Genomic DNA, 25,417 nt, shown 5'->3' with positions numbered 1-25,417 from the left:
GAGCTGGCACAACCCGTCCTGGCTGGATGCTCACCCTAGCCCGGCAACTGCGGGGCGTTGGCACAGGACGCACTGGACTGCGAGAGCGCACCGGAGACACTGTGCATAGAGCCGGCGCAGGATATACTGGGCCGAGGAGGCGCACTGGAGGTCTGGAGCGTAGAGCTGGCACCACCCTTCCTGGCTGGATAATCACCCTAACCCGCCAACTGCGGGGTGCTGGCACAGGACGTACTAGGCTGTGGACACGCACCGGAGACACAGTGCGCAGAGCCGGCGCAGGATATCCTGGACCGAAGAGACGCACTGGAGACCAGATGCGCTGAGCCGGCACCATCCGTCCTGGCTGGATGCCCACTCTAGCCCGGCCGATGCGGGGAGCTGGAATATAGCGCACCGGGCTATGAGTGCGCACTAGAGACACACTGCGCAGAGCCGCATAACATTGGGCCTGACTAGTCACACTCTCCCCACGGTAAGCACGAGGAGTTGGCTCAGGTCTCCAACCTGACTCAGCCATTCTCCTCGTGTGCCCCCCCAAAATCATTTTTGGGAGTGACTTCTCGGGCTTCCGTGCTAGCCGTGTCCCCTTGTAACGCTGGGCCCCCTTTCTAGCTGCCTCCGCCTTCCTAGCTGCTTCCACCTGTTCCCATGGGAGGCGATCCCTTCCGGCCAGGATCTCCTCCCACGTCCAGGATCCTTTGCTGTCCAGAATGTCCTCCCATGTCCAGTCCTCCTTACCACGCTGCTTGGTCCGTTTGTGGTGGGATGTTCTGTAACGCTCGTCGTAAGGATGAGACCAAGGTGCAGCGTGGTACGTATTCATGATTCTTTATTAAATCCGAACTCCAAACAAAACAACAAAAGAACAACGAACGTCACGTTCCGTAGGCTACGCAGAGCTAACAAAAAACAACATCCCACAACCTAAGGTGGCAAAACAGGCTGCCTAAGTATGATTCCCAATCAGAGACAACGATAGACAGCTGTCCCTGATTGAGAACCATACCCGGCCAAAACATAGAAACACAAAACCTAGAAATAAAGAACATAGAATGCCCACCCAAATCACACCCTAACCAAACCAAATAGAGACATAAAAAGGCTCTCTAAGGTCAGGGCGTGACATGCACAAAGACGTATCATAAAAGTAATGATGTTTTTCTTTGGTTAGCTTTTGGAAATAAAACTTTTTCCTTCTTCAGAAGTTCCAGCTAGGCAGGCTAACGTTAGTTAGCTAATTAATTTGCTAGCTATCATACAGTAGGCATATATTAATAATTATATAGTTAATATAAGTAGACATGCAATCATAATTTACTGTAGCTCATAAAGCTACCGGTGGCTGAAAACACAATCATCGGGGGATGAACGAGTGACGAATTTCCGGGCAAGGGCGGTCCATTTAAAAATAATTCCTTCCAGCCCTGCAACTGTATACTCGTCAGACGTCATGATACATCATCAGAAGTGTCCACTTAATTTGAGGGCTGAGGTGTAAGGGTGTGTCTTTTAAGTCTTTTGAATGCAGCCAAGAGTTATTTAATGAATCGTTTATGAATGGCCATCCTCAGTGATGTCATCATTAGAGGCTACTCCGTTGTAGCCGATCAAGCTCTTAGACCGGATATGACTGCCCTCACAAAAACACATTAGACTGAGTCTACAGTACTAGTGTTAATGTATTGTACCTTAAACCACATCTAAAGACTCTTGTATTAGGACAAACAGCAGAAACCACTTCTTGTGAAACAGCGGTCTGTTTGCTTCAATTTGCCTTTTGAATCTCTAAACTCAGAGAATAAGATCACCTCTGGTAGATGGCAGCTGAATCATCTTCTGATGCAGATAAAACCAGAGAGGCCCCACAGAGGTTGAAATAAAGACCTAATCAGATTTAAGACTTCTTTCCAGACTGGAGTTGCTCCCAGTAAGTAGAAGTTGCCTCTACTGACCCTGCATCAGATACGTTTTAATCTCTGATAGTTAAGGGGTAGGGTAATCGGATCCTAGATATGTTGTTAAATGCATCTTATACATTGAGTGTTGTGTGTCTGCATCTCTGTGGTGGAATCCTACACAGCAGGGGTAGTTCTGGATCAGATACTCCACTACAGGAGTCTATGTAGAAAAGAGGTCACCATGGACACCATATGACATGATATGGACACCCACATTCAACACGAACTGTGCCCCTCAGCAGACCTAAGTCAAGATGTATCTTTTTTGCCTGAACTGTGAAACCTTATTTAGACCATGAGGACGACCTTTGGGTAGTCAGACAGCATAGTGGACATTTGGGTTGAGTGTACAAAACATTATGTTCTTTCCATGACATAGACTGACCAGGTGAATCCAGTTCAAAGCTATGATCCCTTATTGATGTCACTTCTATTAGTGTAAATGAAGGGGAGGAGACAGGTTAAAGAAGGATTTTTAAGACTTGAGACAATTGAGACAGGATTGTGTATGTGTGCCATTCAGAGGGTGAATGGGCAAGACAAAATATTTAAGTGCCTTTGAACGGGGTATGGTAGATGCCAGGCACACCGGTTTGAGTGTGTCAAGAACTGCAACAGTGCTGGGTTTTTCACGCTCAACAGTTTCCCGTGTGTATCAAGAATGGTCCACCACCCAAAGGACATCCAGCCAACTTGACACAACTGTGGGAAGCATTGGAGCCAACATGGGCCAGCATCACTTTCGACACCTTGTAGAGTCCATTCCCAGACGAAATAAGGCTGTTCTGAGGGAAAAAGAGGGAGGGGGGTGCAACTCAATATTTGGAAGGTGTTCCTAATGTTTTGTACACGGTGTATACAGCTCATGAGTTTGAATTTCATCATTATTTCATGTTTTGTTTAAAAAATAAAAAGTACAAGAGAACCCGAGTGCCTTGGATGTACAGATACCATATTTGTTTGTTTTTTCTCAATGGGGAACTGAACTGAGCTAGGCTGCTATGGAAACCAAAATACACACACACTCCATTCCCACATATGTGATCCATCAGTTGCCCCACCTCAACAGAGAGTACCTCAGGAGAAGGATGCATTACATCTATATCTGTCTCTCTCCATCTCCTGCATGGTCTTTCCTTACTTCTGGGAGCAGTTATGTGGTTTATATACCAGAGAGAAAAGTAACATCTTAAAGTTAATGTCTGTTTTTACGTGCATCTGCTAGTGTACACTGTGCCTCATAAACCTGCGGACAACTGACACGGTGCTCCACGCATACAGATCAGCTGCCTGCGTGAGCCCTGAGCAGACAGATGGACTTACATCCTCTATACACAGCCCCGCTGGCTCAGCACAAACCATGATGTGTGGAGAACATGGAGAACTGTTGGGCTGTTCCAATGGTTATAGCAACACACTATTTAGTATGCAACATCCATAACTTATGCATTGTGTAGTAGTATGGGTATTGGGACCCAAGGCAGGTGTTTTGAATAAGTGAGTGAGGACATATAGGACATATTCCGATTGTCCTTTTGGAATATGTTCTTAGAATTTTATGGATTGTGAAAATTCATCAATCAACTTTTTGATTGTCGATCCGAGCTAGATCAATTTCCAAAGAAATCCCCAATAAGGGAAATCCATCGGTATTTGTATTCATGGTGTATAGCTGAACAGTTAGTACTAACCTGGTCCATTCTGTAGGGCTGCTGTCGGGGCAGGCTGTGGAAGGGCTGTGCCCGTGGTGGGGAGAGGGCGGTGTGGGCCGGCAGAGCCTTGTGGTGGGGTGGGACCGGTGGCAGGGGCTGCTGACCCACACTCAGGGAGACAGGCATAGGGTGGCTGATGTGGAGGGGCTGGTAGTGGGGCAGCCGCCGCAAGCTGTGGGAGTGGAAACTGTGTGGAGGGAGGAGAGGCTCCGAACTCAGGTGTGATGGCTGGGGATATGGAGGTAAAGAGGAGAGAGCTGTTAGTTTGGGCTTCAGCTATTATGTTCTCCTCAGTCTGCTCCTCCTTGTCTCACCTCATTCAGAAATAAGAATGAATTGAACAAGCTTGGAAGCTCTAACCCTGGCAATTGACTGGTAAACTCATGGGTACACTCGCAATGGCTGCCTGGTATTTCTATGGTTATTTTGGAACATTCTATCAACTAAAGCTGGATTGCCATGGTACTGTAGAATGTTCATTCAAATGATTCTAACTGATGTGGCTCATGCAATGGAATTTATTTTTAGGGAATGTGAGTTGACTCAACAAATCACAGCACAGATTGAAGGGTACACTTCCTGCTTTTACTTCCTGGCATGGGTACACTCCAAATGGCTGCCAGTCCACCCATTATGCCATCATTGACTATTCATTATTATTTCTATGGGTAAAACTTTACCTTAGTTCTCTGTCATGGAGATGATATTACTATGAATTAACAGGTGTCATAGGCAGTCAATAACAGAAAACTGAGATAGCTGGACTGACTGAACTGGCCTGGACTGCAGCTATGCCAGGTAACTTGCAGAGAGTCTGCTGGACATCTGGACAGTGGGAACCGTGACTGCCAGAACAAACAGCAGGAGTGGAACTACAGCAAACTGTCAGTTAGACACAGGTGAAGCAAACTAGATACAGTAGACAGATGGACTGAATACTGCTGAGGAGCCAGCCATGTTCACTACAAGATAAGATACTGGTATTGGAGACGGAACTGGGTTAAGCATCTTCCTTCCTGCCTAAGCCAGCTAACCTTTACCCTGAACTCTGACCGCAATGATACACTCCAGCTGTTCTCCATGGGAATCGACTGGTTGTTTGAATGCACGCACAGATGCACACGCACGCACATCCCTCAATGCTTATCAATTCAAACACAAGTCCACCCCAATTTGCCTCCTACGCTTGAATCAATCAACTCTGTTCTCCTGTGTCCCTGTACACAAACACTTTTCATTTCAGGCAGAACCCTATAATGATACTGCATCATGATTACCATTTCATTGAAATGGACCGCAGCATCTCAATTAAAGTTCCTTCAGCCTTCTGCCAGCAATACTGGCCTCATGAATATTTCTTCAAGGGAGAGCCGCTGAGACTAAATCAATTATCCGCTTAGCCGTCAACTTGTTTTGACAATAAGTCTGGAATTAATAGGTTCAGATAAGCATGGCAAGTCTCAGTCCAAGTTGATTCCCTGTTGTGGTGCTGCGGTTCTGATACAGTATGATTACATTAGAAATCCAATGGTGTGTCAGATAGTTTGTCAGCAATTCGTTTGTAATACGTCTTTGCTAACACACGTTTTAGTTCTCCCTACATCCATATCCCAATCTTTTATACAATGCAAAGTGTACTTGTTACATCATCCATTGTGTAGGCCTGTGAGTGAACCATACCAATCAATTGATCATAAGGGAAGGTTGAGGAAAACCTGAGTGCAGACTCCAGCTCCCTTATTGGTCACGTACACAGTTTAGCAGATGTTATAGCGGGTCAGAGTATGTGACTGGTGCGAGATTCCCAAAGGCTGGAGCGGCAGCCTTCTCGCCCGCTCCAATTTCGCAGTCTGAGATATGGCTTTTCCTTTGCAACGCTGCCTGGAAGGCCAGCATCCCGGAGTCGCCTCTACACTGTTGACGTTGAGACTGGTGTATTGCGGGTACTATTTAATGAAGCTGCCAGTTGAGGACTTGTGTGGCGTCTGTTTCTCAAACTAGACACTCAAAAGTACTTGTCCTCTTGCTCAGTTGTGCACCGGGGCCTCCCACTCCTCATTCTATTCTGGTTAGAGCCAGTTTGCGCTGTTCTGTGAAGGGAGTAGTACACAGCATTGTACAAGATCTTCAGTTTCTTGGCAATTTCTCGCATGGAATAGCATTCATTTCTCAGAACAAGAATAGACTGACGAGTTTCAGAAGAAAGTTATTTGTTTCTTGCCATTTTGAGCCTGTAATCGAACTCACAAATGGTGATGCTTCAGATAATCAACTAGTCTAAAGAATGACAGTTTTATTGCTTCTTTGATCAGAACAACAGTTTTCAGCTGTGCTAACATAATTGCAAAAGGGTTTTCTAATGCTCAATTAGCCTTTTAAAATTATAAACTTGGATTAGCTAACACAACCTGCCATTGGAACACAGGAGTGATGGTTGCTGATCATGGGCCTCTGTACGCCTATGTAGATATTCCATTAAAAATCAGCTGTTTCCAGCTACAATAGTCATTTAAAACAATAATGTCTACTCTGTATTTCTTATCAATTTGATGTGATTTTAATGGACAAAAAATTAGCTTTTCTGTCAAAAACAAGGACATTTCTAAGTGACCCCAACATTTTGAACGGTAGTGTACATATAAAATGACTGCATTTCCGTCTTTTGAGCTTCTAGTCATGAAATCGATGCAGCCTACTCAATCACTTTTTATAGCTACTGTTTACAGGCCTCCTGGGCTGTATACAGCGTTCCTCACTGAGTTCCCTGAATTTCTATCGGACCTTGTAGTCATGGCAGAAAATATTCACATTTTTGGTGACTTTAATATTCACATGGAGAAGTCCACAGACCCACACCAAAAGGTTTTTAAAGCCATAATTGACTCAGTGGGTTTTGTCCAACATGTCTCTGGACCTAGGCACTGCCACAGTCATACTCTGGACCTAGTTTTGTCCCATGGAATAAATATTGTCGATCTTAATGTTTTTCCTCATAATCCTGGACTATCGGACCACCATTTTATTACATTTGCAATCGCAACAAATAATCTGCTCAGACCCAACCAAGGATCATCAAAAGCCGTGCTATAAATTCTCGGACAACCCAAAGATTCCTAGATGCCCTTCCAGACTCCCTCCACCTACCCAAGGACGTCAGAGTACAAAAATCGGTTAACCACCTAACTGAGGAACTAAATTTAACATTGCGTAATAACCTAGATGCAGTTGCACCCCTAAAAACAAAAAACATTTGTCGTAAGAAACTAGCTCCCTGGTATACAGAAAATACCGAGCCCTGAAGCAAGCTTCCAGAAAATTGGAACGGAAATGGCGCTACACCAAACTGGAAGTCTTCCGATTAGCTTGGAAAGACAGTACCATGCAGTATCGAAGAGCCCTCACTGCTGCTCGATCATCCGATTTTTCCAACTTAATTGAGGAGAATAAGAACAATCCAAAATGTATTTTTGATTCTGTCGCAAAGCTAACTAAAAAGCAGCATTCGCCAAGGGAGGATGGCTTTCACTTCAGCAGTGATAAATTCATGAACTTCTTTGACGAAAAGATCATGGTCATTAGAAAGCAAATCACGGACTCCTCTTTAAATCTGCGTATTTCTCCAAAGCTCAGTTGTCCTGAGTCTGCACAACACTGCCAGGACCTAGGATCAAGAGAGACACTCAAGTTTTTTTTAACACTATGTCGCTTGACACATTGATGAAAATAGTCATGGCCTCTAAAACTTCAAGCTGCATACTGGACCCTATTCCAACTAAACTACTGAAAGAGCTGCTTCCTGTGCTTGGCCCTCCTATGTTGAACATAATAAACACCTCCCTATCCACCGGATGTGTACCAAACTCACTAAAAGTGGCAGTAATAAAGCCTCTCTTGAAAAAGCCAAACCTTGACCCAGAAAATATGGAAACAACTATCGGCGTATATCGAATCTCCCATCCCTCTCAACATTTTTAGAAAAAGCTGTTGCGCAGCAACTCACTGCCTTCCTGAAGACAAACAATGTATACAAAATGCTTCCGTCTGGTTTTAGACCCCATCATAGCACTGAGACTGCACTTGTGAAGGTGGTAAATTACTTTTTAATGGCGTTAGACCAAGGCTCTGCAACTGTTCTCGTGCTCCTAGACCTTAGTGCCGCTTTTGATACCATCGATCACCACATTCTTTTGGAGAGATTGGAAACCCAAATTGGTCTACACGGACAAGTTTTGGCCTGGTTTAGATCTTATCTGTTGGAAAGATATCAGTTTGTCTCTGTGGATGGTTTGTCCTCTGACAAATCAACCGTAAATTTCGGTGTTCCTCAAGGTTCTGTTTTAGGACCACTATTGTTTTCACTATATATTTACCTCTTGGTGATGTCATTCGGAAACATAATGTTAACTTTCACTGTTATGCGGACGATACACAGCTGTACGATGAAACATGGTGAAGCCCCAAAATTGCCCTCCCTGGAAGCCTGTGTTTCAGACAAGGAAGTGGATGGCGGCAAATGTTTTACTTTTAAACTCAGACAAAACAGAGATGCTAGTTCTAGGTCTCAAGAAACAGAGATCTTCTGTTGGATCTGACATTTAATCTTGATGGTTGTACAGTTGTCTTAAATAAAACTGTGAAGGACCTTGCATTACTCTGGACCCTGATCTCTCTTTTGACGAACATATCAAGACTGTTTCAAGGACAGCTTTTTTCCATCTATGTAACATTGCAGAAATCAGAAACTTTCTGTCCAAAAATGATGCAGAAAAATGTATCCATGACTACTGCAATGCTCTACTTTCCGGCTACCCGGATAAAGCACTAAATAAACTTCAGTTAGTGCTAAACACGGCTGCTAGAATCTTGACTAGAACCAAACAAATTTGATCATATTACTCCAACTGGCTTCCTGTTAAGGCTAGGGCTCATTTCAAGGTTTTACTGCTAACCTACAAAGCATTACATGGGTTTGCTCCTACCTATCTTTCCGATTTGGTCCTGCCGTACATACCTACACGTACACTACGGTCACAAGATGCAGGCCTCCTTATTGTCCCTATAATTTCTAAGAAAACAACTGGAGGCAGGGCTTTCTCCTATAGAGCAACATTTTTATGGAATGGTCTGCCTACCCATGTGAGAGATGCAGAATCGGTCTCGACCTTTAAGTCTTTATTGAAGACTCATCTCTTCAGTAGGTCCTATGATTGAGTGTAGTCTGGCCCAGAGGTGTGAAGGTGAACAGAAAGGCACTGGAGCGACAAACCACCCTTGCTGTCTCAGCCTGGCCGGCTCCCATCTCTCCACTGGGATTCTCTGCCTCTAACCCTATTACGTTGGCTGAGTCACTGGCTTAGTGCTGCTCTTCCATGCTGTCCCTAGGAGGGGTGCGTCACTGAGTGGGTTGAGTCACTGACGTGATCTTCCTGTCTGGGTTGGTGCCCCCTTGGGTTCGTGCCGTGGTGGAGATCTTCATGGGCTATACTCGGCCTTGTGTCAGGGTAGTAAGTTGGTGGTTTGAAGATATCCCTCTAGTGGTGTGGAGGCTGTGCTTTGGCAAAGTGGGTGGGGTTATATCCTGCCTGGTTGGCCTTGTCTGGGGGTATCGTCGGACGGGGCCACAGTGTCTCCCGACCCCTCCTGTCTCAGCCTCCAGTATTTATGCTGCAATAGTTTATGTGTCGGGGGGCAGGGTCAGTCTGTTATATCTGGAGTATTTCTCCAATGTCCTGTGTGAATTTCTCTCTTTCTCTTTTCTCCTCTCGGAGGACCTGAGCAATAGGACCATGTCTCAGGACTACCTGGCCTGATGACTCCTTGCTTTCCCCAGTCCACCTGGTCGTGCTGCTGCTCCAGTTTCAACTGTTCTGCCTGCAGCTATGGAACCCTGACCTGTTCACCGGACGTACTACCTTGTCCCAGACCTGCTGTTTTAGACTCTATTATTTGACCCCGCTGGTCATCTATGAACGTTTGAACATCTTGGCCATGTACTGTTATCTCAACCCGGCACAGCCAGAAGAGGACTGGCTTTTCTGGGGAGTTTTTCCTAGCCACCGTGCTTCTACATCTGCATTGATTGCTGTTTGGGGTTTTAGGCTGGGTTTCTGTATAGCACTTTTTGACATCAGCTGATGCTTTATAAATAAATTTGATTGATATACAGTCATGTGTAACAGTCTGTGTTCTACAAAAGTGACTATTGGGGAAAATCAGTTGCCCATTACCTCCAGCAGAAAGAGACCCACCTTGTATATGCTGGTACCTGCAGGCTTGGCTAGGGGCTTGCGTCGTGGACTGTACATGGACTGAGTCTGGTTGGGGCTGGCTGGTCTGGTCGACCCAACTGATCTATAAGGACAGAAAGCTAACATTTCAACTACTATACAAGTCTTCTACTAACTGATAACTACTGTTCTACAGCTCTCCTACTATTCTACAGGAGCTGTAGCTTTGAGACACACAGTAACAGGCCTTCTTCATTGTCAGGACTATGTGAAGGACTACTGGTATGTGTTTTTCTCTCACATAGTTAGTGGAGTCACAAGGATACCATTGTTGTGCACACATCAAATCACCAGAGAGAGACCATGGGACCATGATGTCATTTCTACAAGAACATCATCTCCAAGAAAGCATCTCTAGAAAAGTAGTCTATCTTGACATACAGAACATAAGAGTAAACACAGGTGTGGGAGGAGGTGTCCTACTGTACCTCAGTTTCTCCATGGTGGTTTTCTTGTTGGTGAAGAGCAGACGGACCAGAGTCTTCCTCTTAAGGAATACCAGGAACCCAGCACCCATAAGGCTGAGGAGGGTGGCCAGGATTGCCACAGCAACCACCCTGCTGTCAGCTGACGTCACATACGACAACACGCACATTAATACACACACACGCACATCTACGGCACGGCACAAACAGGACACACACAGAGAGTGTTAATAGAAGCCACAGCACTGGTTTAGTACATTTTACATTATTTCCATAATTATTTCCTTTTGCTCATGAATGACCAGGCAGGGAAAAGTTGTACCAGGCAGGGAAAAGTTGTACCAGGCAGGGAAAGTTGTACCAGGCAGGGAAAGTTAACTTGATCACTCTTTTGTTGCTGAGAATTTTTCTGCATTGCAAGAAATGCAAATTTATAAAGGCTTCTAAAGCTAGTCATTTATTTTCCTGCTTATTTTCCTGCTGTAGCAAACTGGCTCAAATTAAGTTCCTGCATCTATAGGTGTAATGAGTTTTATGTAGCTAGGATGAATACAGATGTAGAATCTTAATTTGACCTATATTGTCACAACATAATCCTGCAGCAACAGGATTTGATTGTTTAGTCCATAATGTTGCTTGATTTCTGGTTAGCCTGGCCAAAAGTAGGCTACATGAAAAGTGCAATACTATTAATATATCTGTGTGTTATTGTGGGTTTTCAGTGAATTTATGTAAATCACAAAGCTCATCTGCATTTCCTGTGGTGCAGGAAAATTCTCAGCAATAAAAGAGTGGTCAAATTAAGATCCTACATTTGTAGGTGAGGTTATGAAATTACAGCTAAAGGTGTTAAACTGATTATTATCCCAAACTAACTGTCTTAGTCTCTGCACTGGCTAGTGAGAAAGAGGGTGAAGTTAGTGAAGTAAAAAGAGGAAAGAGCGTACTGTACCTGACAATCTCATTGGTCCACTGTCGAGGCTGCCCCCAAACCCCGCACTCTCACAGAAGGGAGGGGCCCAGTGCGCCTCACAATGACAGTTCTCCAAGTTGTTACAGACCTAGAATCACAATGCATGCTGGTTAGTATTAACACATCTTTACCTGTACAATACAATACTGTCCATAGCTTGTGTTTTACCAATAGACACCGGAGTTGTGTGCCAGAACTCTAGGCTCTTGTGATCATCAGACACAGGTCAGTGAAAGAGACTACAGTGCAAGGATTCATGGGATATGGCAAGTATGCATTACTTATTTTACATACTTTATAAGCTACCAGTATGCATCGTACTTGAGCCTGCATTTCTTCAGAGAAGAGAGAGATGAAAATAGGATCCCAGCCCACAATGTTTGGATTATCTCTACAAATAAACCACACACTCGTTCCATCAGACACATCGGTTTTGATGTGGCGGGCGCAATAGACTGTGCAGTATCAAACATGATGGAGAAAACATGTGCAGAGGACAGCCCATCCCCAAAAAGTGTTTTGAGCAGGAAAGGGATCCAACAAGATTCCCTAGCGGGATATTGGAGTCCAGCTGTCAGCTGCAGGGAGGCCTGTAGTTGGGATAATTCCAGATCAGATCTGGCCCGAACTGGGAAGACCTTTCCCTGCCTCCCTCGGAGTGACTGGCACTCCCTTATGTGTCTGGAGTGTTTGGGGCTAGGGGTGGTGAAGGTCAAGACTGGAGACTTAAGGACATTTAAGAACCCATGAGGGGAGATCTATGGATGTGATAGGATTTTACCACATAGTACTGTACAGTAAACTTGTAAACACACTCACGCAAATACATCATGTTATATAGACTACACAGAGCCACATATGGAGATGCATACTGGCTCTGGATCTACAGTGTAGGGTTGGTTATATTTGAGGACATCTTGTGGGTCTGACTATAGTCAATATACTGTATAATGTTACATTTAGAGAAATAAAGACACTAATGTGTAGTTAGTACAGAGTGGTGTGGCAATTTGTTTTTCTTTCCTGGGGCCAGTACTTTTTCCTGATCTGATAACCTAACCAGTTAAAACTCCAGACTTTATACGGTATGTGGTGATTCATCTGTTGTAAAAAATATATATATATGAGCTGTGATGGGACCAGAGTATTTCTAATCTGTTCACATGGTTTAAAAAAACTCCTGAACTTGGGGAGGATGAAAAACCTGTCCAACTGCAGCAACCTTGAACTTGTTCATATGAATTCTATTTTAATAAAGAAGGATTAGGGGGTTTCCTATACGGACACAGAGAAAGCAACATGATTGGACAATAAAACTCACTGGGCTGAGCTTGCTTCAAACTGAAAAATAGTTACGTTTCAATGCAATACAGCATGTCAGATCTCTAATGTTTAGATGTTTCGGCTGCTACATTTATGGAAGAGTTTTTGCTTGTGTCTGTTGGGAGTGATGTGTTATCACGCTTGCTAAATAAATACTGGAGGAAAGTGGAGAGCGGGTGCCCGGCCTGCACGATCTGTGATTTCCGTTAATCTGATTGGTCAAGACATGCAAAGAGCCTGCAGCAGCACTCCGATGTGAAGGACAGAGAAAGTGTGTGTGAGTTGACAAATCATGAGGCAAATTGGTCTAAAAAACAGCACTTTGCCCTTCTTTTTAAAGCTTTGCGTCTAAATATATTTTATTAAACTAAATCAAAAGTGGTGTGGTTAAATAGTGCTGTGGCAAATGACATCACCTGGTTAAACCTGTTCTTACATAATCCAATAACAGATGACATCACCTGGTTCAACATGTTCTTACATCATCCAATAACAGATGACATCACCTGGTTCAACCTGTTCTTACTCTTACATAGTGTCCTGTTTACCTGTTCTTACTCTCCAATACGATTTACCCCTGGTTCAACCTGTTCTTACATCATCCAATAACAGATGACATCACCTGGTTTCAAAATGTTCTTGGCTTACAAAATCCATCAAGTGTTCCTTAGTAGGTTTACCCTGTTCTTGTGAAAAAATACATCATCAATAACAGATTACATCACCTGTTTCAACCTGTTCTTACATCATCCAATAACAGATGACATCACCTGGTTCAACCTGTTCTTACATCATCCAATAACAGGTCAAATGAAACCTCAAAGAAGCAACCAAACAAAAGTTAAGGTAAATGAAGGCAATTTCTTAATCCAGCTTTGATTCTGTGTTTTAAATTCACCTCTGATGAAGGTGATTCAACCATGCAGTGGTTCAAAAGCCAGTCATTGTAAGCAAATCTGGCCCAGTGTTCTACTTTTCATTCATTCATTCAACTAAACAACAAAGTAAATAAAACATAAAATGATGATTGTTGCATTATTAATATGTACTCAAACAGCAAGGAGCATTTTGACTAGTGCATTTTGATGTTTCCAGACTATAGCTACTTGCCAGTATGTTTGAATGCTGCTTGGCCTGCCTTCTCTATGCCAATAGATGACGGACGGCACATAAATTATGTCATTAAATGATATTGATTTAACTAGAGGCGGAAGAGGAACCGTGACACCCCACTCGCAGTTATTTCCCCCCAGTTGTTTTCTCTGGGTCAATGAAAGTCAATAAACTAAGTAGACCAGACCCAGCTGCTATTGCATTGGTGTCTGAGGGAGACACACCCAGTTAGGTAGACCGTAACTGACAATATTTTTTCAACGGTAAACGGCCTGAGTGAACTATCTTCATTTATCCGCCATATTTGATTTAACCTCTCTGGGTCGATGAAGATTGATTGTATAGCATGGACGTAGCTGCCATAATTCATGGGAAGTGCAGTAACTAAATTGGTGCTCGGTGTAGCAGAGTAAAGGGCTTAGTGTACTAGCTAGAGGGCTCTACACTGACGTGTGCTCCAAGGTTGAAAAATGCATGCGCACACAAAGAAATTTAGGAGCACAATGAAAAATATTAAAGGCTAGAATCATACATTTTTCTAGACGCACTGGTTCTCTTAAATTTAAATTCCAGGTCGCACAGCAAAACATGCGAGTAAATGGTCGCACAGTAAAGCCCTGTACTGCTCTACTTTATGCTATGTTGAGGTCAATAAGATGCTGTGATAGGTTAATAACGTTGATATGACACCGGTGTTTAGCTAATAGACTGGAATAAGTCACTGCCTTCTAGATACTCAACATAAAATGATACCCTCCAACTCAGAGTACTCACCCCTCGTCCGCTGCACTTCCCTGAACACTGGTGCACTCCAAACACACTGACATTCTGGCACTGACGATTCAGACACATCTATGGAATAGAGAAAGAGTCATATTGAAAACATAGTACTCCGCATGTGATGTTAATTATTGAATGGAAAGCATATCTTCCGAGATCTGCTATCTATTCTACTTAATGTACTTCGTAAGAGGCCCAATTCAACTGATCCCAGTAATGAAAGTTAGTGATTGGTTTGGAATTGGGCCAAAGACAAGCGTGGGCATTAGCATCTCCACCAGCGGTGATGGTAATCTCTCTCTAGCTCTGCTTGATAACAGCTGCAGTGCCCTACAGAGTACCCTCACCATGCCCTCTCCACACTTGGTGCCGGTCATGACGAGGCCTGGGTCAGGCATGTCGTCCCCCAGGTAGACATGGGTCCCCCGGCACAGGATCCGGCCCCCCTCTTGGAGGGGGATGTTGGTTTCTATGGAGACGGCATTGGTGCCAATCACAGGCCGGTTGGCCCCTCCTTGACACTGAATTTTGCCACACTTTGCGTCTCTGTGTAAAAAAAACAACAACACACGCATAGACACATAAACACACATGCAACATAAATGACAAGGCATAAAGTTTAACATTGACAATTTCTGACATGTGTGACATCGTGTGCAATTATAACCAAAGATGAAAGACTAGACAGCCTTCGTCTCACCCTAATAATGACTCCCTCAGTGCTCCAGTCATTAAAGCAATTACATCAATTAACAAATGCTTGATTAGAGATTTCACCCATGGGAGATCTAAGAACAATAGCATAAAGTGCTTCATGAATACTTCAAACTGTAATTAGCCTTCATTATCTCCAAATTGTGTTTTTCTCTCTATTAATAATTGTTCCTAGGCTAGTTGTCCCATTTAATGTGCCATGCTGATTGTCGATGGCACTCTTGATAATACCAATTCAGATAAACAATGTTGCTTTATTCATTTGTCTTTCTAGCTAGCTCTTTTTGCTTTGAAGACATGACATACATAACAACAGCTGCTCAGTCTTACCGGGCTTCACATTTGGCAAACGATCCTTTGGAGTCCTTCCCACAGTTCCCGTAAGGATCTCCTGCTGAGTTGACCCTCTCAAAGCAGATCCCTGGGGCAGGTTTGGCTCCTGCAGGAGAAAGTGAGAGAGAGGAATATGGAGCGATAGAAATGGGGGGAGAGCAAGAGAGAGAGTGAGAGAGAAAGGGTGATTCGTTTTTCCTTAGCTACTTCAATAAACATGTTAAGGAAAGTTACGGATGTACTCATCTTAGATCTCCAAACATGGAAGACTTTCATCAAGTGGTCCTGATCATTTGTGGCGCTCTACTGACCTTGTCCCCATAGCGTGATGCACTGCTGCTCATGAGTCTGGCAGATGCCGTTGTAGCAGTATCCATCCACGTTGTGGCAGGAGTGACCGTCGTGCAGGTACACGTTGGCAGGGCAGTGGGGATTGGCACCAGTACAGAACTCTGGCAGATCACAGGAGTTACTGGATTCTCGACACGGTGTGCCAGCAGGCTTCAGCTGCAGAGAGAACACACAGACACGCACAAACACCACAAACACCCACGACAGCCAGCACAAACACAGACGAACACACAACACCACACACACACACACACACACACACACACACACACACACACACACACACACACACACACACACACACACACACACACCACACCACACACACACACACACTGTGCTTGAATACAGCTTCATGTACTGGCTTAAAAGTCCCTGGAAACTAAATATCTTAATTTTTTACTGTAAACACATGGTTGTGTAATACTTGTCAATGGAGCAGAGATTATTAGATTACCACCTTTATCATTTTGACTGGGAGGGAAAGAGTCAGGAAGAGACAGAGAGCAAAAGTGCAAGGAGAGAGAGGGAAAGACAGTTGGAAGAGTATAAAAAGAGAAACAGAAAGAGCAGTCTTACCCTGCAGTCCTCGCAGCACTGTCCGTGGCACACACGGCATCCCCCTTCAGGGTGCAGGTGTGGCATTGCAGCAGGGGTTCATGCATTCCTGAGTGACACAAAACAAAGCAACACATGGATCTGATTAATGGTCTGGACCCCCGACTCTCAGCTGCTGCTGCTGTGTCCATCTCAGATCAGTGTTCCAGCTCAGGGAGAGGCACATCCTGTAGGGAATCCATTGACTGTAGCCCTGGAGTCCCACAGTGCAGCCCCTTAACCCTGTGAGCTAAAGCCTGGAGACACAATAGCACAGAACAAACCAACAGGAGAGAGGTCCTTCTCTGTCAGGGTCGGACAGAAGAAGAGGCCATTCTCTGTCAGGGTCAGAACAGGCGAGAGGCCATTCTCTGTCAGGGTCAGACAGGCGAGAGCCATTCTCTGTCAGGGTCAGACAGGCGAGAGGCCATTCTCTGTCAGGGTCAGACAGGCGAGAGGCCATTCTCTGTCAGGGTCAGACAGGAGAGAGACCATTCTCTGTCAGGGTCAGACAGGCGAGAGATCATTCTCTTGGAGGGGTCAGACAGGAAAGAGACCATTCTCTGTCAGGGTAAACGTATCTTCAGCTCATATGTTTTGGATTTGTGGTTGGCTCTGTTGTTAAAACAACATTATGTTTTGATGTCCCTTGCGTTGCCTGTCTATACAATGGGTGGGTGGATGGGGAGTTCCACAGCTCAGGCTCAGCTGTGGTGATTGAGATGGTGTAATGTAGGTTGGGAAGGGGGTGTGGTAGGTTAAGGGGGCTTTGGTTGAGGTTTCATTGAGGGTGAAGGTAGTGAAAGGATCTTGTAGAGGTAATTGAGTGGCTGGTGGGGTGAGCTGGGGTTGGTGAGCTTTGAGGCCCCTGAGTCCTGGAGATTACAAACAATGTAACACAATGGAAGGAAATGGAGAGCTGGCCACAGAGGGAAAGAGGTGAAGAGGGTGAAGGGGGGCGTTAGAGAGAGACAGATAGGTATCGGAGAGTGAATGACAAGAGGTGATGGAGCGAGAAATGAACTGGGATTGAGATTGAGAGGGAGAGCGGGGTAAAAGTACAAGGCTAATTAAAGAGATTAAGTAAAGGACAGAGTGAAAGAGCACAGAACGGCGTTAAAAACCTTTCATTAGAGGACAAACGCCATCAACTTCCTTTTCCAGGCCACAACAGTCCTGGCTACACCATCTCTTCTTCGTCTTCACTTCCCAACAAGACCCTGGTACGTTGACTCTGTGGCCTGACAAGGTGTTGATGCTGATGGGTCAGGACTAGAGGTGGCCTAGTTGGCCACTGCTGCTCTGTGGAAGGGAGTTTTATGGGGTTGGCTGTGCTCTTGTGGCCTGACGTCAGCCTATTGTTTTGTTCGTGGGAAGAGTTCGTGGGAAGAGAGGGGTGCTTTGATCCCCCGGTGCAACTGGGACCACGGCCCACCACACCAGGCCTCTGGTGACGTCACTGGGTCACGGAGGGGCACAGGGAGGTAATGGAATAGCAGTATTCCAAACCACACAGCTGGTATTAGGGTGTTATAATCATTGCCTGATTGGAAATACCTCATACTGTAATTGAGGGGATTCTGGTCCCATCATTACTTGACAAATCTGTAAACACTTGAGACCAAAATGACATCAGTGTGTATCATCGGAGTAGACTCAAGAAGAGAGATATGTTTATTAGCATAGCCACTGGATGCCACAGTAAATTAGACATCTGAGAGGAGTGGATACGTATCTACAGAGAGATAGAGAGGATTATGTGAATGTATGATGGAATGGGAATGCTGAAAGAGTTCAATTATCTGCATATCAAATGCATCTTCATCAAAAGCCTCCCTAATGGCGTCCTTAACCATCCTGAAGACGACAACAACACTCTCACATCCAGTTAATTACCTGCTTTCTTGTTGCTCTGTTTGAAGAGTTACACCTAAGCACATTGCCAGAGGGATTTCTCATGTTCTGTGGGATGTGAGAGCAGCTGCTGCTATGGTTGTGAGTTAGAGTGATGCTGTATGCTGCTCCAGTACCTGTTCCCCAGATGTGGGTCTGGACTGGTTTGGACTTGTTTCAGTTCCCATGGCAACCATGTCAGTGTAGTGCTCTGTTGTTTTGATGGCAGAGACAAAGAAAGCTCCACGTCGCCCTGATTACTCTCTTGTTTGTTAGGATTGTCACAAATTTGGACGGCACACTTGATTAATGAGCAAATGAACAGGAAGTGACATCATCGTGGCACAGTATCAGAGCAGTGCTCGGCACATATGGGAGGCTGACAGGGAGAAGGGTCTGGGTAAATAGTTGCAAATGGCTTAGGTTCTCCGGTGGTTTGTTGTGTTACTGTATGCATGGAGTCGTTTTACACATCTATGTCATTGCCTTTGTGGCAAAATAACATTGACAGTACGGCATGCAACTACACGTATGGAAACATTTTCATTTGCTTTGTTCTGGGTGATTGCTTGTATTGACTGTGTGCCATTTGTTGCTATTCTTTGCGGATGTTAATGGTTTGTTGTAGTTCTCTGTTTTCTTTAGTGTGGATAGTGACTGCTGGTCCAATGTGTCAGCATGTAAGCTATCGGTAGCTATAGCTACAATATATGATAGAAATAATTGTTTCTCTGCGTTCTGTGCCGTTGAATCTTACTGTACCTCCAGTTCTCCACAGTCACACTCCTCTCCCTCCTCCACGTATCCATTGCCACACTTCTGTCCCCCGTACAGCACCTTGACCTCAGGCATGTTGTACAGACACATCCCCACTCCCTTCTCCAGACTGGCGGCCAGGTCCTTCTTACTGCAGGTGCTGAATACCGTAGGAAATGGGTACCTGAGGGATAAAGACAGAGTAAATTCGTTCGAGTGCCAAGTGTTGCTATGCAGACACACTGTTACATTACACTTGCTGTGGGCACAAACCTGTGATATGGGCACACGCAATCTGGAAAGCTCCTGGTGTTCAAGGTCAGAGTTTCCATAGAATAGTCCAACAGTCTATTACGTGATCTGATTCATTCCTGTATGCTTGTCATTCCTGGTTAAAGTATGCTCATATTTTTAAGCCTTTAAAGGTTAACTTAGGACAAGTAAATGTACACATGCCAGAAACTAGCAAACCCAGACAGAGCTCAGAATGACACTATAAAGGCTTTTCTGGCTTGTTCATTCATAAGGCCTCGGCACATATTTAACGGTCTACTGACATCAGATGAGTTCCCATATGACACAGTTTCATAAGCACAAAGACAAACAAACAAACAAATGATCAATACAACAAAGATGCAGCTTGGTTTGCAAGCTACTTATTTTCATAAATATTTATCCACCGCTCAGGCAGACCTTAGTCTTCGATCACAGAGGAGGTTGGGTAATCTGGGCCGTTTGAAGCAACAGGCTTTTGAAAAGATGGGCTATGGGAAAATTACACATGCCTCTTAGAATTTGTCTGTGTGTCTTCAACAACAACATAATATTTGCTTATACATTGCGGTGAAGAATATTTTAAACATGATGATTAGACCTGATCCACATACAGTACATTATATCTCCATATGACTTTTTACCAGTCTGTGTATGTCTACATAAGTAAGAAAGTAAAAAAACTATAATAAAAAAATAAAAAAAATTGTCTATAATGTTGCATGCTGTATATAATGCATGCTGTAGCGTTAAGAATTCCCTTCACTGGAACTAAGGAGCCTAGCCCGAACCATGAAAAACAGCCCCAGACCATTTTTCCTCCTCCACCAAACTTTACAGTTGGCACTATGCATTGGGGCAGGTAGCGTTCTCCTGGCATTCGCCAAACCCAGATTCGTCTGTCGGACTGCCAGTTGGTGAAGCGTGATTCATCACTTTTACACTGCTCCAGAGTCCAATGGCGGCGAGCTTTACACCACTCCACCCAACGCTTGTCTTTGTGCATGGTGATCTTAAGCTTGTGTGCAGCTGCTCGGCCAGGGAAACCCATTTCATGAAGCTCTAGACGAACAGTTCTTCTGCTGACCTTGCTTCCAGAGGCAGTTTGGAACTCGGTAGTGAGTGTTGCAACCAAGGACAGGCAATTTTTATGCTCTACACGCTTCAGCACTCAGCGGTTCCATTCTGCGAGCTTGCGTGGCCTACCACTTCGCGGCTGAGCAGTTGTTGCTCCTGGACGTTTACACTTCACAATAACAGCAGAAAGTTGACGAACTGACTTGTTGGAAAGGTGGAATCCTATGACAGTGCCACGTTGAAAGTCACTGAGCTCTTCAGTAAGGCCATTCTACTGCCAATGTTTGTCTATGGAGATTGTATGGATGTGTGTTCGATTTGATATACCTGTCAGCAACGTGTGTGGCTGAAATCGCCGAATCCACTAATTTGAAGGGGTATCCACATATATATATTTTTATATATAGTGTAAACTGTATGTCTACATAAGTAGGAAAGTAAGAAATAAAAACATCCTAAATGTGGACAAAATATATGTCTGTAACAGCTGTCCTCCCTGGGGTGTCTGTGCTGCCAGAGTGTTTTCCTCAGGCTGCACTGTACGTACCGAACAACCAACCAACCACAGGACAGATGGATACACACTGCTGCTTCACCTCATTATCAACCCCTGTCCTCCTCTAACCTCCCTCCCATCACCCTGACAACTCTGACAGTAGGAGACTAAAGCCAAAGAACAGAACACTGGACGTGACAAATCTGTAATTACAGTACTAGAAATGGCAGCAGGTGGGCTGAGGCAGAGACATACAGGCCTATATAGCGACTTTACTGTTTCACTCTAGGCTGGCTCACCTTCAGTATGTAAAGCTGGTTAATGATACAGTATGAAGGAGTGGTATTGGCACAGGTGACTGGCACCAAAGAAAAGGCTTTGAGTAAGCCTGGTATCTGAGAGTGAGCGGTGTTGTGAGTGGTGGAGATGATGGAGCGTTGGCTTTGGACAGGCGGCAGTTTGAAAAGCCTTTTTAAGACCAACAGAGGTTTAGAAGGGCTGGTACCAAACTAGGACGTTGGTTTGGGCCGAGCAAGATGGTCAGGAGGGTGACCGCTGGCATGGGATTGTGGAACAGCTGACATCAGACATGACTGCTTCAAAGAGTCAGAGGACTAAAAGGACTGAGAGTCTTGGCACTGGGTGGACCAGGTTGGTAAACTTGACATTGTGTGGACCAAAGAAGGTTTGAGGCTAAACCTTGACATTAGACAGAATCACTTTCTTTAACGTGACACAGAGTCGGATTGTAGCTAAAACTTGGCATCGGGTTTGTGAGGGCATCTGTGATGCTTCTCCTCAGCCTAGGGGGGATTTGGCAGCTGTAACTCTATGGACGTTGCACTGTCATCAGTTCACTCTTTAGTGGGTCCGCTAGGGGCCAAGAGATAAGGGGAGCCAGCCAGGAAACACACTGTGCCCCCTCCTTACTACTGAGGAAAAACCCACTGAACTCTCACTCACTACAACTCCCTGTGAGTACACATCGTGCTGTCTTACACAGTCCACCCATCACCTCTGAAACACCTCTGTGAGTATCAAGTGTATCTTCACCTCCCAGTGATGACCAGCACCACGCCAACCTGTCTGCTCCATTCATCCACTTGGTTCTAAATGTGTTTCCCTCAAAAGAACAGGGTCTACTAACTACACAGAGCTTGGCTGCTCTTTAGGGGGGAACCAAAGTGAGATGGAGCAGGGCTACACCAAGCCACTGAGCAGGCCCTCGTAAATAGCATGCTTGCTGCTGATAACACACCAGAGTGGTGGAGACCCCTGATCTGTGTGGAGAAAAACACAATACTTAACTCCACTAGCAGACAAAGCAATCTGCTGCGAACAGCCTAAGACCGTCCATCATCTCCTACCCAGCTGAGCACCCAGAGAAGGTCCACCAGGCCTGGGGAGAGGCGTGGGCCCTGCTCGCTAGTCCCCTCTAGTCCTTTGATACAGCTATGGAATGTGGATCCCCCTACACCATAGTGACTGTTACAGCTGATGCCACGTGCCGGCTACGCGGTCCAGAAAATGATATTACGAGGAACTATACGTTAGCTTAAAACCCCCACGTTTTCTCCATGAGCAGTCAAGCAATGTAGATCTAATTAGGACTAGGAGGTGCTGGGGCAGATGCCACATAATGGTCGTAGAGTATATCCATTTCAAACATAGTCATCTTGCAGAGCTTGATTGACAGCCAGTATGAGAGGCAATAGGAGTTGTTATTTCACAAGTAAATAAGGTTATTCATAAAAGCTGACACAGAAGCTAATTGATATTCTGATCACGCCTTGATAGCTCATATGATGAATGGCCGTTCATATCTTACTTAGAGCAGGGGCAATGATGACAGACAGCATCTTTTGTACTCCCCGGGGCTCAAACGCTGACAGCCTTTGTTATTACTAACAGGAGTTCAATGCGAGGCAGACACACAGATGGAAAGAGCAAATGGATATGATCTGATGTGCTCTTTCGTCAGCAGGACTGATCTATCGGAAATTACACAGAATGAATTACCATTTTTCCTTAGAATGCTTTGAAAGTAAAGGGGGGAAGAACAATCTGCAGTCATTTTCAGGTTGCCAATGTAACGTGTCTCCTCCTCTGCAGCAACAACAACAACAAGGCCTAGTAAGTCTCCGTTGACTTCTGACATAGAGGATTTGGGACCATCTGCATCTGTGCTCATGTCACAAATGCAGAGGTATCACAGTCACACTGATATGGCAACATTGTACTGAGGTAGAGTTTGGGCAGTTACCGCTGGTGACTAACAGTAGCGCTTCTCTGAATCTAGCCTACATCAGTGGGCCCAGAAGACTGTTATTAGTCTGATCAAGTCAAACAAGGAGCCACTGGGTTCAGTGGCTGAGTAAATGCCACGGCGGATAGGGGGCTGGCATGGATGTCTGTTGACAATGGAGGTACTAGAGCGGGATGTTTTCCTCTGTGGGAGTGAAACACCATGCTGTCTTTGGGTCTCTTTACACAGGAGACTAGAACAGCCATCTGCGCCTCGAAACCTTGCTCCAAAACTAACTATGTTGGTGAGACAAGTCTAACCTTTAAGCAGATGTGGAACTATGCTGTAGTGTTGGCACTGGTCCACTCAGACAGTTAAGGGAACTGTGTACCCCTCGAATCCAGCCCAGGGCATTACCCAAAACATCTGCTCATCAACCACCAACTTTCTCTAGATTCTCCACAACATAAAAGTATACTGTTACTCACAGACACAGATGCACGGACGCATGCTGGCGCTCAACTCAGTCAACCAACCCCATAATTAGTCATGTTCCCTCAATTTCCATCCTACCTTGACATTGGTAGTAATTTCCCCCCTCTCCAGAGGTTCACCATGAGTGTGCAGCCCAGTTATACAACCTGCTGTGGGTCTGGGCTCTACTAAATTACACATGATACAGCCACCTAACTGGGACTACCCCTAGCTGCCACAAATGACACAATCCACTAGCATGACAAGTCCCCACATTTACATTTTACATTTGAATCATTTAGCAGACACTCTTATCCAGAGCGACTTACAGGAGCAATTAGTGTTAAGTGCCTTTCAGCTAGTCGGCTCAGGGATTTGAACCAGCGACCTTTCAGTTACTGGTCCGATGCTCTTATCCGCTTTTAAGCTCCCACATCAAACACCATCCCTGTGGCTTTCTCAGCTCTCGCTCTAAGTATTGTCGTACTTCAAATCTGGAGGCGGGCCAACACACCTCTCTTTGGGATCTACTGTAGGTGCTGTATTCAAACAACACACCTCTCTTTGGGATCTACTGTAGGTGCTGTATTCAAACAAAACACCCCTCTTCTTTGGATCTACTGTCGGTGCTTATTCAAAAAACACCCCTCTCTTTGGATCTACTGTAGGTGCTGTATTCAAACAACACCACCTCTCTTTGATCTACTGTAGGTGCTGTATTCAAACAACACACCTCTCTTTGGGATCTACTGTAGGTGCTGTATTCAAACAACACCCCTCTCTTTGGGATCTACTGTAGGTGCTGTATTCAAACAACACCCCTAACTTTATATCCCCACTAAGCAAACCCACCACATCTCTGTCTCTCTTTCTCTCTCCCTCCTATCTCTCACACTGTTCTTCTATAACAAATAAAACACTGTAAATAAAAAAGGCACAGTTCCCTCAGTGTTTGTCTAGCCTGGCAAAAACCTCCTCTGTGGATCTCACTCAGAGCCCTGTTCCTCATTACAGCTGGCAGCGTCAGTGATAATCACGTCATTTAGATGCAGCCTGTCCTTCGCTCCATTAGCAAGTCTGACTAAAGAATGTCCCCGACACAACACCCAGGCAGCTACACAGGGTTCACTGCCTGCCTGCCTGCCTGCTCCTCACATTCTGAGAATGCATCAGGACTGAGGGATAGATAGAGACAGTGTGCACTGTGGGTAAAGAAGGCATAAAACGGTGAGGAGGAAATTAGTTTCGGATTGGATTGCTGAAATGACTGGTTTTGTCAACAAGCCACTGTAAATTCAGCCCGGAGGAGGATGTGTTTGACTGGCTGAAATAAGGCATTGCATATCCAGCTGATGTACTGTGTGTTTATTGGTGTATGATGTGTACACACGCACACACGCGCGCACACTCACACATGCACAGACACGCACACACAGACACGCACACACAGACACACAGAGTGTATATTCAGTATACACACTAAGACAGAATGTCAGTTGCTATGCCTTATTTCTTGTCTCGTGTGTGCTCAGTGGCCTTTCAGCTGAAGTGAACTGGGGACGATGAAGGATTGTTCCCATTGGGCCCTGATACTGTTGAAATAGGGCATTGTCTGAGTTCTATTCTGACTGGGG

At 44.9% G+C, this 25,417-nt stretch overlaps 1 protein-coding gene across 1 annotated transcript in view; it reads right to left on the bottom strand.

The window, feature by feature from the left end:
* LOC111952061 (disintegrin and metalloproteinase domain-containing protein 12) overlaps positions 1-25,417 on the bottom strand; it is a 144,005-nt gene that overhangs the window by 7,028 nt on the left and 111,560 nt on the right. Inside the window, 12 exon segments of the mRNA XM_023970514.2 lie at positions 3,653-3,901; positions 9,922-10,024; positions 10,389-10,527; positions 11,338-11,446; positions 14,569-14,646; positions 14,922-15,120; positions 15,619-15,727; positions 15,933-16,128; positions 16,552-16,580; positions 16,583-16,612; positions 16,615-16,639; positions 19,225-19,402. Of these exon segments, the coding sequence (XP_023826282.1) occupies positions 3,653-3,901; positions 9,922-10,024; positions 10,389-10,527; positions 11,338-11,446; positions 14,569-14,646; positions 14,922-15,120; positions 15,619-15,727; positions 15,933-16,128; positions 16,552-16,580; positions 16,583-16,612; positions 16,615-16,639; positions 19,225-19,402 (1,444 nt within the window).

Source organism: Salvelinus sp. IW2-2015, linkage group LG25 (genome assembly GCF_002910315.2).
Source record: "Salvelinus sp. IW2-2015 linkage group LG25, ASM291031v2, whole genome shotgun sequence".
Classification (NCBI taxonomy): domain Eukaryota; kingdom Metazoa; phylum Chordata; class Actinopteri; order Salmoniformes; family Salmonidae; genus Salvelinus; species Salvelinus sp. IW2-2015.
The sequence above is the reverse complement of the archived record's forward strand: the minus strand, read 5'-3'. Positions and strand labels throughout refer to the sequence as shown.